The sequence below is a fragment of the Papaver somniferum genome, chromosome 2, assembly GCF_003573695.1.
Source record: "Papaver somniferum cultivar HN1 chromosome 2, ASM357369v1, whole genome shotgun sequence".
In the NCBI taxonomy this organism is placed as follows: domain Eukaryota; kingdom Viridiplantae; phylum Streptophyta; class Magnoliopsida; order Ranunculales; family Papaveraceae; genus Papaver; species Papaver somniferum.
This window is the reverse complement of record NC_039359.1, coordinates 13,453,234-13,469,610: the sequence shown is the minus strand read 5'-3', so window position 1 is coordinate 13,469,610 and position 16,377 is coordinate 13,453,234. Positions and strand designations below refer to the sequence as shown.

General features: G+C 38.3%; 2 protein-coding genes and 1 non-coding gene across 4 annotated transcripts; 1 reads left to right on the top strand and 2 right to left on the bottom strand.

The window, feature by feature from the left end:
- Positions 1-1,967: 1,967 nt before the first annotated feature.
- Positions 1,968-11,788, top strand: LOC113346942 (trafficking protein particle complex II-specific subunit 120 homolog). Of its 2 annotated transcripts, XM_026590494.1 has the most exons (11): positions 1,968-2,102; positions 2,203-2,641; positions 3,476-3,682; positions 3,809-3,991; positions 4,610-4,719; positions 6,456-6,515; positions 6,689-6,980; positions 7,545-7,837; positions 9,045-9,916; positions 10,024-10,989; positions 11,294-11,511. In XM_026590494.1, exons 2-11 carry the CDS (start codon positions 2,219-2,221, stop codon positions 11,509-11,511), a joined length of 3,624 nt encoding a protein of 1,207 aa, XP_026446279.1. In that variant the 5' UTR covers positions 1,968-2,102; positions 2,203-2,218. The 2 variants fall into 2 exon arrangements, with proteins under 2 accessions (XP_026446279.1, XP_026446280.1); XM_026590495.1 differs by lacking the exon at positions 1,968-2,102 and having other exon boundaries at positions 2,219-2,641; positions 11,294-11,788.
- Positions 11,789-11,967: 179 nt separating this feature from the next.
- Positions 11,968-12,040, bottom strand: TRNAR-CCU. Its single transcript has one exon. It is a non-coding gene; the product is annotated as a tRNA-Arg (tRNA).
- Positions 12,041-12,491: 451 nt separating this feature from the next.
- Positions 12,492-15,725, bottom strand: LOC113346941 (protein disulfide-isomerase-like). The gene is made up of 11 exons (XM_026590493.1): positions 15,387-15,725; positions 15,280-15,310; positions 14,906-15,193; positions 14,645-14,830; positions 14,422-14,547; positions 14,200-14,337; positions 13,975-14,094; positions 13,768-13,885; positions 13,496-13,608; positions 13,077-13,298; positions 12,492-12,803 (listed from the first exon to the last, which is right to left on the bottom strand). Exons 1-10 carry the CDS (start codon positions 15,593-15,595, stop codon positions 13,083-13,085), a joined length of 1,545 nt encoding a protein of 514 aa, XP_026446278.1. The 5' UTR covers positions 15,596-15,725; the 3' UTR covers positions 12,492-12,803; positions 13,077-13,082.
- Between the last annotated feature and the right edge of the window lie 652 nt (positions 15,726-16,377).

Sequence of the window (16,377 nt, the reverse complement as noted above, 5' to 3'; positions counted from 1 at the left end):
GACTAGAGTCGATTCTCATTTAACTTAGGTTTTTCCTAAAACCATTAGAGGCTAACGACTCAAATACTTCATTGGGATTCTGAAGCCAGACCCAACTATTTTCTTTGTACTTGCGTGTTCTAATCTTACTTTGTTCTATCGTATTGAGAAATATCTTCTCTAAGAGTTGCTCGAAATTTATCTCCCATAGGTAAGATATAAAAAGTAGTCACAAAGCTTTTCGTCTCATTCTTTGTGATTCCACAATAACTTGTTCTACTACCGTATAGTTAAGTTATTGTGAGGTGATTGATATTTCTAGGCTGTTATCCGGGAATGTAAGATCGGATTATCAATTGGTTCATGTTCACCTTGATTTATCAAAAGAAGAAACAAAAACTTCGTAGGTATTTCTGTGGGAGACAGATTTATCTATTCTAATAGACTTTTCTGTGTTAGACAGATTTGTTTATCAAGTCTTCGACTTTGGGTCGTAGCAACTCTTAGTTGTGGGTGAGATCAGCTAAGGAAATTAACTGCGTAGAGTCCTGCTGGGATTCAGAGACGTAAGGAACGCGACTGTACCTTAATCAGTGTGAGATTGGTTAGGGCTCAACTACATTCCAATTCAAAGTTAACTTGTAGTAGGCTAGAGTCTGTAGCGGCTTAATATAGTGTTGTGTTCCAATATGGACTATGTCCCAGGTTTTTTCTGCATTTGTGGTTTCCTCGTTAACAAAACTTCTGGTGTTTGTGTTTTTTTTTTCCGCATTATATTTTCTATGTAACTGAAATATCACAGGTTGTGGGTAGTTAAATCAATTGGTAAATCCACCCTTTGGTTGTTGATTGAAATTGGTTGACGCTTGGATATTGGTCTTTGGTACCATCCAAGTTATTTCTCATATTGACCCAGCTCACAGATTTCTATCTGTTCGATTGCAGATCGATTTGAGAAATTGAGATTAACTCTTGGATATATTTTCCTTGATTGAGTCTGACTGTCTAGTTGATTCTCTTGGAATTATATTGGAGTTAGTCCATACAGATTGCGTGAACGAAATATTGGGTGTGGTTGTTAGACCCCCGCTTTTTCAATTACTATAAACCGTGACACCTCCTTTAAATTAAATTTAAGGCAAAGTGGAATTGGCTTACTAATTCATGATTTTGCAGGTGTTCATCGACATTCAAGATGCATCCACATATATGGCGATCTAAATGCTGAAGAAGCAGAGTGTCATGTTATTTTGGAAGGTGTTCAATGGGCGTATCCCTTCAACTACAACATATCATAATAGAAACCGATTCACAGAATGTAGTTTCAGCAATAAACGGTGACTGCTCTAGTTTGTATCGGCGGAACCACATTATTATTCAGGATATCGTATTTTATTTAAGTTGTGTTAGTGGTTGGCAATGTAGGCATGTTGGTAGAGAGTGTAGAGTGTAATAAGCCAACAAACATGTTGGATAAGCATGCCTGAAAGAATGTAGTCTATAATATTTTGAACTCTAATCCTCCACTATAATATTTAGACTCTTAATGAAAATTTTTTCTTAGTTTTTTTTTTGTCATGCTTATACATAATTACTTAAGCTTATACATTAGACTCTTAATGAAAATTTTCTCTTAGTATATATATATATATATATTTTTGACATGCTTACATAATTACAGATTCTTAAGCTTATATATAGAAATTAACGATTAATCCCATAAGTGTTGGACTCTAGATAATTTAGTCCGGTCCTCTTAAGTCTGAGATGGACTAATTCGTATTTTTTGACGCGTTTTTCGACTAAACCATTTTGTTCCCCATATATACACGACCCAGTGAACCGGAATTGAACCGTTTGACCGAGACGAATAATTTTTCAAATCGACGCTCAGGTCGGGTTTTCAGAACCGATCGGTCTGGCACGTCCTAAATTAGAAAGTTTAAACATCAGTTGACTAACATAGTTGGGCTGAGTTAGCAATAATATTGGGTTGTTTAATCAGACTCCATTGTCAATGGCGCGATCTAAAGACTACTAGAGTAGAGAGACGGGCAGAGAAATAGCAAACAAGAAAAACACACACAAAAAATCCCCCTTTTCATTTGATATTCCACAGTTAGGTATGTGATCTCAAACTTCCCATTTCTTCAATTTCCTCACTCACATTCTTATTTTTATTCCCAAGTTCATCTAATCAAGCTCAGATTTTGGGAATTTTAGGTCAAGATCGGACGTGATGGAGCCAGACGTGAGTATAGAAAGCGGATGTATGATAAGAATCGCTGTAGTACCAATCGGAAAGATCCCACAGGCAGAGCTAAGAGAGTATATTTCCATGTTATTCCGGCATAGCAAAGTGGAACTCTCAGCCATCAGCTCTTTCTACACAGAACACCAGAAAAGTCCTTTCTCACACCAACCTTGGGACAATGGAAGTCTCAGATTCAAATTCGTGATTGGTGGTGCTGCTGGTGGTGTTGTTGGGTCACCATGGGAGGATTTCCAGTCTAATCGTAAGATCTTAGCTGTTATTGGTCTATGTCATTGCCCGTCATCTCCAGATCTTAATCTTGTCTCTGAGCAGTTCTCAGCTACTTGTAAAGGTTATACTTCTGCGCTGGTTGAGCGGTGCTTTGCGTTTTTCCCGGGCGATTCTCAGGTAGGATTTTTTGGATTGCATTTTGGAACTGTAGTAATAGTGAAATCAACTAATTTATGATGGTTCGAGTTGTTGCCATATTAGTACAGTTATTACTAATATGCTTAAGAATTTGTTCATTACATGTTGATCTGTTGTATATTTGTGCAAGAGATTAGCTTAGGATTATATGTTATTATGCTAGTGCATACAAGCACCTGCCTAGACGCAGTCCCTATGTCTGGTCTTGACTGCAAAATTTGGTTATCCTACTGATTTAGCATAAGAACCCTGACATATTTTGTATTCCCTGCAAGTAGAATGAAGTAAAAATAGTTATTCTTCGGGACCTAAATCCTAGCAGGCATTCTGTGTTTTTTCCCACTCCCTAGATCTATCAAATCTGAAGAAGTTAGGTGTTAATTAACCCACCTACATCTTAAAATGATGCTTAAATTTCCTGGTATAACCATAAGATGAGTGAGAAAATTATTTTTTGGTTAACTGTGGGAATTTATGTGGAGTAGTTATTAATACCGTTAGTAAATCATGTGCAAAAATAAATTTATGAAAGTTCCTAATTCGATCTCAGTCAAGCTGTACACATGCATCGCTATTTTTCTTACATTTGTATTCCATTTACGTTTTTTGCCTACCTAGTAACTGGGTCTCCGCAGAGATAATGATATTTGAACTTTACATTTGTCTATGTTCATAATTTACTAATCTCGCTCCAGGAGGTGCTTCTAATCTGTTCATCGATCTTTCAGCTAACTTATTCACCTTAAACGAGCGCCTAGCCAATTTTCCATTTTCATCTGTTATTTATTTGGTTCTTATTTTCTCTTGCTACAGTTAGAGAATGGGAGCAAAAGGGGTAACAATTTGGTCTTGTTCCCTCCTTCTGATCAGCGAACTCAAGAATTCCACTTGAATACGATGGTACAAGACATTGCGGCCTCATTGTTAATGGAATTTGAAAAATGGGTTCTTCAAGCAGAATCGGCTGGAACGATTTTAAAGACACCTTTAGACTCTCAAGCCAGTCTCAGCTCAGAGGAGGTCTATATTTTAGGTCTCCTATAAATTTGACTATATTTCTTACTCTTTTGGAACTGAGCCTTGACACCTGTAATGAGATGTGATTCAGCACTGCAAATAGATCAATCTAAATTGGTAAAACTGCAGGTAATCAAGGCTAAGAAACGAAGGCTGGGAAGGGCTCAGAAGACCATAGGAGACTATTGTTTATTGGCAGGGTCACCAGTTGATGCTAATGCACACTATTCCACAGCAATAGAACTTGCAAGGTTAACGGGGGATTTCTTCTGGTATGCTGGGGCTTTGGAAGGAAGTGTGTGCGCTTTACTGGTATGGTTATTATCTTCTAAAAAAGTAGTGTATTGTGCATCTGTAGAACATGGTTGATAATAGTAATCCTCTTATAAAGTATTACCTGTTCTTGTGGTACATATGTAAAAGAATCTTATTGTCTCTGTAAAGACTACAGTTGATTGGTTTTAACCATCCGGTCCGGGTGAAGTACCAGTCTAGAACATAGTGTTATGTGTTAGGTTTACTTCTAACCTGAGAATCTGATGGTTGGACCCGTTTTTCACTAGATACTTCAGAATGGCTTCACTTCTTTGTAACAGTGCCATGCTTGTCCATATTTAAACAAACCAACATGGTTTTTGAGAGCATTGAGTGACATGTCAAACAAACATAATTAGTAAGCGAAAAGCCCTGCACCCGCTCCTGAATTATAATGTTAAACATCTTTGCCGCATCGGCTACCAACTAGCCAATTCCTTGTTATGAAGCTCAGAGGTCGTGTTCCTCTATCCATTTCTGATACTTTTTCCCCTTGCACACCCATCTGCTCCAAATTTTACTTTATTTTGTTTGAGTTATCCATTAAGTTTTCGAAGCGGATCATTTTTCTTTTAATTAATTTCCATCTCCCACATTTATTCTGAATACTATCAGATGGATCGAATGGGTCAAAAAGATCCGGTTTTGGAGGAGGAGGTGAAATATCGCTATAACACGGTCATCGTGCATTATAGAAAGTCATTTATGCAAGACAACGCTCAAAGGTATGGATTGACTTTTAATTTTTGTTTGGTTGTAGTTAGCTGCTTTGATTTGTCAAAATTGTTACTGCTTTTAATTATGACTACTTGGTTCCGACATTGAGGGTCTGCTAAGCAAATTTTGTGTCAAGAGAAACATCCTCAAATAGGTTACACTTGTAAAATTTTAAAGTAACACGCAACATCCGATATGCCTCTTAATATTGAAGTTTGATGGGGATGCTATTCTGTTAACGCAGATGTTTTTCCTTTAAACAATAGCAAATTCTTATTAATCGACATGGTTAAAATGCTGTGGAGACTTCCATAATTCTTACGAGGAGTGAAAACTAACGATTTCCACCCAAAAAACAACAAAAAACTTGTAGATACTAACATACATTCTGCGGCATTCATTTTATTGCCCTCGCGAGTAACTTGGCAGGTCAATGATCTTATGTTTTTCAGTGTTACATGTACACGAAGTAGCCTTTTTTATTAGTAGATATTGTCCTTAATACGATCTTTCTTACGTTTTCAATACTTTCTTATAGTTGTTTTACAATGGTCAATTTAACAAAATAAGATATTTGTTCCAATATACTCTGCTTCTAAAGCAGTTATTACTGCTTTTCTGTCTGGTAAATTACCATGGGTGGAATGGCGAAATAGGCTTAATATGATCATATGTTTTTACTACTTCTTAATAGTTGTTTTAGAATGCTCAATTTAACAAAGAAAAATGTTTGTGCTGATATACTCTGCGCAGTTACTGCTTTTCTGAGTGGTAAGTTACCATGGGTGGTAACGGCGAAATGGGTTTGAATCTCTAAGTGTCTTTCTTGTATTACATTTAGGCTATTTAGCCATTGTTATAGACAAATTAATTTCTCAGTTGACACTTTAGTAAAGAAGGGTTCTTTCTTAGATAGAGTGATATACATTGACTATGGTGCCAGACCAGATTTATTGCATAAAGTGTAAATGCCTGATACTACTTGATTCAGATTTGTTAGATAAAATTTTAGTTTCTTTACTATCTTCAGGGGCGTGTTAGAGATTTGTTTTTACTATTTATTTCTTCTTCAGTTGGTTGTTGGCTTGTCTATTTATTTCTTCTTCAGTTTATTGTTGAAAAATTGATTCTATAATAGTTATACTTGGCTTTTAATAAATTTTATGATTAAGCAAATAATAAAAGGTTCTGTGATTTTATAGTTCAAACTTCAAAATAAGTATATTTCATTAGTGTAGTTACTAGATTTTCACTGTGATATCACTTCCCCTGTTCCCCCTGTCTTCATTGATTCAAACCCTCTTTTATTTACTAACTGATTTTGTGTTCTTCTTTACCTATGAGCATAGCCACCTTGCAACAATGCTACAGAGTACACATATAGTGTTCAAACCCTAAAGAACAAGTGAATCCTCTATATGCAACATATGAATAAATATATTCTTTGCGGTTATACCATGATCAGTTCATGAAAAGGTTGGCATCTTTGTCCTCGGCCTAAGTCTCCTGACATAAGCTGTATATCCAAACAAAACAGTTCATTGTGGCACCAATGGCTATGATGGTGATGATAAAATTTACCTTCATGCTCGCTAAGATATGTCTGTACAATTGATAATGTTTTATACTGCCTTAAGGAGAATGTAGGGATTTGAAGTCTTTTTTTCAATTCTGCATTGATATTGTTTGCGTCATGTACCCCTTCAATTCTAATACCAGGAAATCGCTGGCTATTTGTTTGCAGAGTTTCGACCCTGAGCTTTGAACTAGAGGCAACTCTTAAATTGGCCAGATTTCTTTGCAGGTAACATTGTATGATTTTCTTTGTTTTGTCTTATTTCTACATATTGATGCTACGACTTTTCTTACCATATATGTTGACCAAAAGAGTTTGTGATACTTTCGAAGCACGATATCCATACCATTCTATTTTGTTAGCTAGATTATTGTTGATTATCGCTATTTGATTTTTGACAGACCTGAGCTAGCTAAGGAGGTGGTAGAGCTGTTAATGACTGCTGCAGATGGTGCAAATTCCTTGATTGATTCCAGTGATCGTCTAATATTGTATGTTGAAATAGCTCGTTTGTTTGGGACACTTGGTTATCAGCGCAAAGCTGCATTCTTCTCAAGGCAGGTTGCTCAGTTGTATTTTCAACAAGATGATTGCTTAGCTGCTATCAGTGCCATGCAAGTGTTGGCAATTACGACAAAAGCGTACCGTGTCGAAAGCAGAGCAAATAGCTCGAAGTCACCTTCTCTATCTAATGTGAGTTCATGTTAACCTTTCCTTCTTGTCCCACATGTTCTCTTTTCCAATTTTGATATGGAAAGATGGATAAAATTATGCCTAAAGTCGTTCATAAATCTATTTATTTTCGTTCTGCTCCTTTTGCCCACACCTTGAGGTCTACCCTTTCTTTTTCTTAGAGTGCCTGTTTTGATAAAGAAATTTCCAAAGAAGAAAACAATAGAAGAAGAAACTTATCTCACGTATTGTATCCACTGCCATAGTGCCCCTACACCGTGATACCATTAAGAGTTCATCCCTTATTAGACTAACCTGAATGGCTAAAGGGTCAATCTACTCTGGCCAGAAGTCGAGGGTTAAGGGTCAGCCTGTAGCCTATTATTGGTGTTACTGATAATGCCCACCATATTCTTATTGTAGATCGCTTTATTTTGAACTTCACATCTGTTAAAAGGGTAGATAGCAAAAGCGCCAAACAAGCATGTTTTTCGTGGCCCTCTCCTTTTCTCTGTTTTTTTTTTGTTTTTGGATTTCATGGGTACAGTAGTTTAATTATGTTCACTTCTGTCTTCTTATTGGAAGGAAATTAGGTTGAATCCTATTGGCAATGGAAAAGTGCATCCGCAGTCTGTAGTCTCGCTGTTTGAATCACAATGGAGCACCCTGCAGATGGTTGTACTGAAAGAAATACTACTTTCTTCTATACGTGCTGGAGATCCTTTAGCTGCATGGAGTGCGGCAGCTCGTTTGCTTAGGTCTTATTACCCTCTCATTACGCCTGCTGGGCAGAGTGGCCTAGCTAGTGCCCTTGCAAATTCTGCAGAGAGGCTACCATCAGGAACTCGCTGTGCAGATCCTGCCCTACCTTTCATAAGGTATCTTCTGTCACCTTATTTTATTACTCCAGAAAACAATACAAGTTCATGTGTTCATTTTTCATACAGAGAATGATATATCTGCAATTGGTGTTTAGTTTTTTTCATATATATTCACCAACTGTCTAGGCTAAAGAGCTTAAAACCCAAAATTCTTATCATTGAGACCATCGTTGCCTATATAATGTAATCGCAGATCTAGTGATGGAGCTCGAATGAGATTTATAGCATAAAGATATTGTAATGGAGCTCCAATGAGCCTAGGCGGCATCTTAATGTTATGCCCTTACCATCTTGTCTTGTCATAAGATAAAGTGATGGCTAACCTCTTCTAATGTAGACCGCCTTTCGCTCGATCAAACAAACATAAATAGGATTTAACGATCTGGGTGATACATTCTTCTGATTTCTTTCAAGTCAAGATAACTTGCTAGGTATAGTTATTCACCTTTTGGTAAACATGGGAACTTCAATAATTTCTTAGTTCGGTAAGATGATTTTCATTAAGTCTTAGAGATGCAGGCTATTAAAAATAAATAAATTAGATCTATAATAAAACACACACAAAAGACTAGGAAACATTTGGAGAGTTTAAAAGAGGGATTAAGCAATGGGTGAAATTTGAACGCAGCAGCTGATGCTGTAAACAACCACTTTTAAGAAAACTGTGAGGCTTCGGATAAGAGCTCCATCAGTAGTTGACTGAACTACTTCTGTGAGTGTGTGTTGCAAATGAGATCGTCCCAAGACTTTTAGCCTCATCAGAACCTTGTTGTTCAAGGGAATTCAATTTGAAGTTTAAGCAAATTTGGGAGGTTCTCGTTGGCGTTAGAAATTTAGAACGATGGGATGTTAGGCGAGGATGATGATCTACCTGGTGAGCAGAAAATCCTTACCAAAACCAGGCTTTAGATAGTCTCCATCTGGGTATGCTGGTCAACTTCACCTCTTCGCTGTATTATAGATGGTTCTTCTACTTTGCTCGTGGAGTTGGTTAATTAAGTTGGTTTCTTTCCAGGGAATAGAAATATTTCGTCTCTTACTTCTTGTTATTTTTCTTCCCTTCTCTTGCATATGAAAGATATATGAGCAACTCTTCATGCAAATGCTATACATATTTATGTTGTAAAGTGAAGAATATGAATGATCACTTCGATGTTAGTTATAGAAATTGGTAATATTAATTTTTGTTTTTCATCGCTTCAAGGTTACATTCGTTTCCTCTCCATCCTTCCCAAATGGATTTAGTAAAGCGCAATCAGGGTAAAGAAGAATGGTGGCTGGGTTCTGCTCCTTCTGGACCTTTCATTTACACACCATTTAGCAAAGGAGAGCCGATAGATAGCAGCAAGCAGGATGTGGTTTGGATAATAGGGGAACCTATTCAAGTGTTGGTTGAGTTGGCGAATCCTTGTGGTTTTGATTTGATCGTCGACAGCCTTTATCTTTCTGTCCACTCTGGAAATTTTGATGCTTTTCCCATAAGTGTGAGTCTTCCACCCAATTCAGCAAAGGTGATCACTTTATCAGGGATTCCAACTGCAGCAGGCTCAGTGGCGATTCCTGGCTGCATTATCCACTGTTTTGGTGTTATTACAGAACATCTTTTCAGGGATGTTGATAACTTGCTCCTTGGAGCAGCACAAGGGCTTGTGCTTTCTGATCCTTTCCATTGCTGTGGCTCCCCGACTTTAAGAAACGTATCAATTCCGAATATTTCTGTGATACCTCCTTTACCTCTGCTTGTGTCTCATGTGGTTGGAGGCGATGGTGCAGCGATCTTGTATGAGGGTGAAATTCGTGATGTGTGGATTAGATTAGCAAATGCAGGAACAGTTCCTGTTGAACAAGCACACATATCACTCTCAGGCAAAAATCAAGATGCTGTTATTTCTGTTGAATACGACATTATGAAATCAGCTCTTCCAATAAAACCAGGTGAGGAAGTGACAATACCTGTTACTATAAAAGCCTGGCAACTTAGCATGGGAGATCCTGATTATGCTGCTGGCAAAAATACCTACGGAAGCAGGGTGCCAAGGAATGGAAGCAGTCCCATGTTGGTAATTCATTATGCAGGTTCACTTTCCACCTGTATCTGTTTCTCTTGCCAGGGTCAATAGCGTTTGCTGGGCCAATCAAAAGGTTGTTTCCAATGTTTAACATCATTCTGCTTTTCTTGCCAGGGCCACTTGCTCTTCCTGGGGAAGCCTCAGCGGATGGGTCTGCTGTCCCCCCTGGTAGACGTTTAGTCGTGCCTTTGCACATTTGTGTTTTGCAGGGCCTGTCTTCTGTAAAGGCGCGTTTGCTTTCAATGGAAATTCCTGCTCATGTAAGTGAAACGCTTCCAAAACCAGCTTATGTGGAGGAAAGTTTGATTGAAGAACACGCTTTTCCTGGAAATACGACTGATAGCTTGGTAAAGATTGACCCCTATAGGGGCAGTTGGGGTCTACGCCTTCTTGAACTGGAGCTGTCCAATCCAACTGATGTTGTATTCGAAATAAGCGTATCTGTGCAAGTGGAAAATCCAAGTAAAGAGGATAGCTCGACTTCTGTCGAGCATGATGTTGCTGACTTTGGTTACCCCAAAACTAGAATTGACAGGGATTATTCTGCAAGAGTATTGATTCCATTGGAGCATTTTAAACTTCCTGTTCTTGATGGATCCTTTTTCTTGAAGGATTCTTCAAACATAGACGAAACAATTGGTAGCAGAAATTCAAGTTTTTCGGAGAAGAATATGAAGGCTGAACTAAATGCTTCTATCAAGAATTTGATTTCTAGAATAAAAGTCAAATGGCAATCTGGGCGAAACAGTTCGGGGGAATTGAATATCAAGGAAGCAATACAAGCAGCTCTGCAAACATCTGTCATGGATATACTGCTACCAGACCCGTTAACATTTGGATTCAGGCTGAATAAAAATGAGACTGTACCTTCCGATCATTTGGGTTCCCCAAAAGAACCCACCCTTGAACTTAACTCGAAAGGCTGCAGAGGCTCTATATTAGCTCACGGCATGACTCCCATGGAGATTCTTGTTCGTAACAACACAAGGGAATCGATTAAGATGAACCTAAGTGTTACTTGTAGAGATGTAGCTGGGGAGAATTGTATTGAAGGTGACAAAGCTACTGTCCTTTGGGCCGGTATGTTTTCTAACACGTGTCCAATTTTCTTGAATATCACACCTATCCTCTCCTTTGATTTTGCGATAATAACATCCTTGTTTTCATACTATTTGATCTTGGGTACACGCGAACTGAACATCCTGATTGTCTTTGTACACTGGGAATTCCCCACATATTCTTTTGAATTATGGATTTTGAATGTCCTGAGTTACACTGGGAATATTGCTCTTATGTTTGTTAATTCCTTCCAATTATGGATTTCTGTTTTTACATTTGCCAACCAACAATTATTATTAATTCATTTATCCTGATACTCTTGTAGGAGTTTTGAGTGGGATCAGTGTGGAAGTTCCGCCTCTTGAAGAAATCAAGCATTCTTTTTCGATGTATTTCCTTGTACCTGGTGAGTACACATTGCTGGCTGCTGCTGTGATTGATGATCCGAATGACATCCTCAGAGCCCGCGCTAAAACTTCTTCTGATGAACCTGTCTTTTGTCGTGGACCTCCTTTCCATCTACTTGTCCTCGGCACTGCTTGATACCATCATCATTTTTTCTCTTCTTTTTTTTGGGTGGGCGGGTGGGATGGGGAGGAAGTGAGTTGCTTGCTGTGATGTTTTTTTGTCATTATGGTTTGGGTGTCAGTTATGCCCATTTAGTAGTTAGTACGGGAGCTTGTAAATGTAGAAGAAAAAAGGTTATCCATTCTGCCGGAGACCTATTTGAAGCACCTCATTTATGTATTGGTGCGGCATTCTTTAGAACACAAGTATTTTGAGAAAGAAAAATGTATAATTCATAGTGTTTGTTCAGCTATTATCGTCTCGCGCTGGGTCATCCTCAGCTTTTCCTTGAAAACTAGTGTTTTTTCTTTGCAAACTCTTGACTACAAAAAAAAAAGTTTGATAACGGTACATAGTTATGAAAAGGTTTAGGACAGATGGATTTTTTCTTATTGAGACTTGAGTTTGAGAATCTTAGGCAAAAAAGTGTGCCGCGCCAGGTAGGGGTCGAACCTACGACTTTCTGCTTAGGAAACAGACGCTCTATCCACTGAGCTACAGGCGCTGGTGCGAGCATACTACTTTCATATGATAAGGACCCTACAAACTCGTTGCCATCCAGTAGGAAAGATGAGGATTATCACTAGTGCTGAAGTCATTTGGATACTCCTGGCATTACACGAATCTAAAATTTCGACAATAGCAAACTACGAACCAAATTTTCTTGAATTTTACAGGTATTATTAAGCAGTTGCTTCTGTGAGTCACTGACAGCTCGACTACGAGAAGAGGGAAGTCTGATGTAGTTCGTTATGCCGCGTGAACTTATTGCTTCTCCGTTAACAGTGTCCCTCAGTGGACACCTACTAACCTCCTACAAAGATCAGCTCAAGTATACATGAGATGATTTGAAAGGTATTTGTTGCTAGCTCTCAATGCCGATTTTTCATAATTCATCTACTCCGCATTGACTAACTGATTCTTTGTGTAATTTAAAGAGATGCCATAAGATTTAAGCAAGAAAAGAACCAAGCAAGCAAGAGATGACTTATATTTATAGCTCAGACAAAAAAGAAAGGTACTTTTGCTGTAATAGAAGTAAAACTACTAGTCTAATCTAAGAACTAACATTACAAGCGTAAAACAATCTCTTCATTTATTCAGAAACAACAATAATTAGAGATTTGCTTGAGAAAAATTTGGTGCGCCTAAGCTTTCTACTACCGGTAGTTGAACAAATACCCCACATTAGCCATTGTAATCGGACTAGCGGATGCGTCTTTCTATTGGATTCTCTTCTCTAACTTACAGCAAGCCACTACCTCTACCTGCAAAGAAAGTAAAAAGAGATACAAGGTCAGCGGAAGCTTCAGATGCTCTGTAGTACCAAAACTAGCCGAAAGTGACAAAAAGTATGGACATGTATCTATCTGTTGCGCCTTGGCGTTGTGATGCTAGCAGATCAAAAATGCTCGAGCAAAGCGGGAGCAAATTTTTTTCACTAGATAAATCATCATTATTGCGCCTGGGCACAGCAGCGCCCCTAACAGTATAAAAAACATGTATTCTGGTTTAGCAGTACATTAAGATGGTACACACACCTCTGATCACAGTTCATCTTTAACGGCGTCAAGCTCCACAGGCTCGGTAGCCTCATCTGTCTTGACAGTTGTTTCCTTATTCTTCTCAATAAAGTCGATGATATCCTCCTTTGTTCTGCCCCCATCATACTGCACTGCGATGCCAGATGATGATTTAAAGTACAAAGTCGGGTAACCTTTAACCTCGAATTTATCGGCAGGGAAGTCATTGGTAGTGGCATCCTATGGAGCAAATGGTAAGAGAACAAGATTGTTAGCAAACCATTTACAAATTTGTTTCAAGGAATTACAATTTCAATGTAATGCGAATATCTTTTACTAGTAAGCATAAGTCAGGGAACACTACATTTAGAGAAATGCTTTAATTATAACGACTGATATGTGTTTAGTACCAGTGAACAGGTCTAGAAAGAACTTACGAGCTTAGCGATAATAATATCGGGATCACTTTGGAATGATACGGCAACTTCCTCCAGGATCGGAGCCAATGTTTTGCAATGTCCACACCAAGGTGCATAGAACTTGAGCAGAACTGGAAAACAGAAAACATTAACATACTATGAATGCTTAAAAAAAACACTTGATACATAAGAAATTTGAGTGCTATGAATTATTAACACTGTATTAGATGTCCATTGTTGATTTGAGTGCTTAAGAAATTAGAGTGATACAAATATTCGTAAGCACGCACCATTCTTTCCAGAATTGAAGAAAACATCTTCGACATTGTCTCCAACAACCACCTTGACTGGTTCATCGTTAACCTTTGGGATAGGCTCTGACTTTCTGAATGGCTTCACATTGCCGTTCTGCTTGTCAAATCAGAAAAGTTACAAATGGATGTAACCACATATTAAACACCAAATGCAGGAAATAAAGGATGAAGAAAAACAATCACCAGGTATTCCTTAATCCAAGGTTCAATTTGATCTGCCTCCAAGTGTTCTTTTAGATACTTCTCCTTATTGGTATTTTGTACGATGATGAGAGGTACCTGGTCTGCTTTCAGGCCAAAATACTGCCCGTTCAAGAAAACACATACAGTCCACAAGTTAACACACACACTTAGTGATTGGTAAATCAACATATATGACAAGTGGAATGACCAAGATTTTTAACTAACCTGGAGAGCACGTGTACTGGTTTCAAGATCACCCATTAGAAAGCTTAACCCCTTCCCTTTTTGGTTCTTGGCAACCTCTTGGAATTTTGATTTGATAGCATCAGAAAGTGCACCAGTGAAGTTGAGGAACAACATAACCTGTCCATTTCCAGCACCAATTATATAACGTCAATGACAAGAATGTTATCAGATTAGCACTCATTTAAAAAAAAGGTAACGTACCTTGGCATTGGGGTTGTTAAAGAATTTGCTAACATATGGCTGGTTTTTAGGGTCACTGTCGAATTGAGTAACGAGAGGCACATCGGCTTCACCAAGGAACTTCTCCAATGCATCCACATTAAAATCCTACAAGAATAACCGCAAAATTAACTTCACAAGAAAAGAAGCAGTAAATCAAGCACATGAAAGGAAAATGCCAATGAATAAGATCCACAGATCGTACCTGCGAATCGACGAAAAGTTCGTCAAAAGGCTTCAAAAATCTAACTGTTGGCACTTTCACATCACCTCCTCTTGGAAGAAACTTAGCATCTAATGTGTGACCAAAATCATAGTCGGAGCGCAACTTCTCAGCTAGAGTTATGAAGTTCTCAAATTCCTCCCCGGAAAATTTTGGGAACACCCCAACCTTAAAAAGAAAGGCAAAAAACATTAGTAATGTGGATCCACCAAATGAAAGAGGAGCGCGAGAAGAGTATCTTACCACAAACACTTTGCTGTCACTGATTAGATTGCTAGCATCTTCTGCACAACTTATTGCAGCTGATGCTGGACCAACTTGTTTCTTCAAGTATTCAACTATACCATCTGCTACTCTTGGACCCTTGTAGTCAGTTATATCCTTTCCTCCATTTCTTGCGATCTTAAGAGTGGGGAAACCACCAACATTAAATTCAGTTGCTAGTGCTTTGTTTGATTCTTCGTTGGCGTCAATCTTTGCAAGAACGATTGGAGGGTCGTGACTGCTCAATAAAGCTGCAGCTTTCTCATACTGCAATAACATACAACCAAGGAGAAAATCAGTGTCAAAACTTGAAAAAGATGGATCGTTAAAGTTTTCTTATACTTGAAAGTTACCTCTGGAGCAAGACTTTTGCAATGCCCACACCTGTCATGGATGTAAAGAAAACATAATTAGAATCACATCAGAACTCAAGTAACTAGATAATAAGAAGAAACCTTACCAAGGAGCATAGAATTCAAGGACAATGAAGTCATGTTTCTTGATGGTGTCATGAAAGTTAGTGTGATCAAGAGTCAAAACATATTCGACAGCTTTAGCACCACCTTCTTCTTCAGCAGCAGAGATCAATCTTGGTGATGAGATACATAGAATTAAAGCTAATACCACACTGAAAACGTTCGAGAACTTCATTGTTACTACTATGTTCATTAGACAACAACCAGTTGCAAGTGAGATTTATATAGTAAAAGTCAACTGATAGAGAATATAGCAAAAGGGTAGAGACTGGACAGTAACGTTATAACGGGAGGAAAGACAGTTCTGGCATTCCCCAAAAACGCCGTTACAGGCAATAACCTGTGGATAACATCCGACTAATACACAGTTGAAGGGCATTTTACACTGAGATCTAAGCAGACTGCTAGTTTGATCCCCATTGTCTGCCATGACTTTTCGAAAATGCTTCCTGGTCCCCGGTTTTATACCCAACATTTTACACTGCTTATGTGTCAAAATAGTATTGGCTAATTTCTTAAAACAGGCCCCCAATTTTTCCTGGTGGGGTAGAGTGGGAAGTGATTAACGGTGGATCCAATTGCCACGTGGTGGTGTATGTAAATGGGGGTATAAAACCGGGTCCTGTGGCAGCTTCGATGACTTTTCATTTATGCAGTCAGTCTGTGTAATGGGTCATGAATAGGGCTGAACATGGTTTCGGTTTTTCGCTGGAATCAGATCAAACCAGACCAATTAGGAAGAAACCAAACCGAACCATTTACTAATGGATTGGTTACGGTGTAGAAAGTGGAAAACCGATAGTGTTGGTTTTGGTTTGGTTTGACCTCTAAAACCGAACCAAAAATCATTAGAAAACCGATTAATTTTTAAACTTAGTTTCTACCTTTAATTTACAAGTATTAGATTCTATCCATTGATTTAGAGGATAAATAAAAACCCTAAAACTAATATTTCATTATGATACTCTCCCTCTT

Bases quoted from the DNA above. Each gene is read 5' to 3' on its own strand.
- LOC113346941 (XM_026590493.1), bottom strand. From the start codon at position 15,595: ATGAACATAGTAGTAACAATGAAGTTCTCGAACGTTTTCAGTGTGGTA. The intron at 14,338-14,421 runs GTACGTTACCTT...GGAAATGGACAG, and splicing joins TTAACAACCCCAATGCCAAG to GTTATGTTGTTCCTCAACTT. The intron at 13,299-13,495 runs GTAAGTTCTTTC...TTTGCTCCATAG, and splicing joins ATATTATTATCGCTAAGCTC to GATGCCACTACCAATGACTT.
- LOC113346942 (XM_026590495.1), top strand. From the start codon at position 2,219: ATGGAGCCAGACGTGAGTATAGAAAGCGGATGTATGATAAGAATCGCT. The intron at 2,642-3,475 runs GTAGGATTTTTT...CTCTTGCTACAG, and splicing joins TTTTCCCGGGCGATTCTCAG to TTAGAGAATGGGAGCAAAAG. The intron at 7,838-9,044 runs GTATCTTCTGTC...CATCGCTTCAAG, and splicing joins CCTGCCCTACCTTTCATAAG to GTTACATTCGTTTCCTCTCC.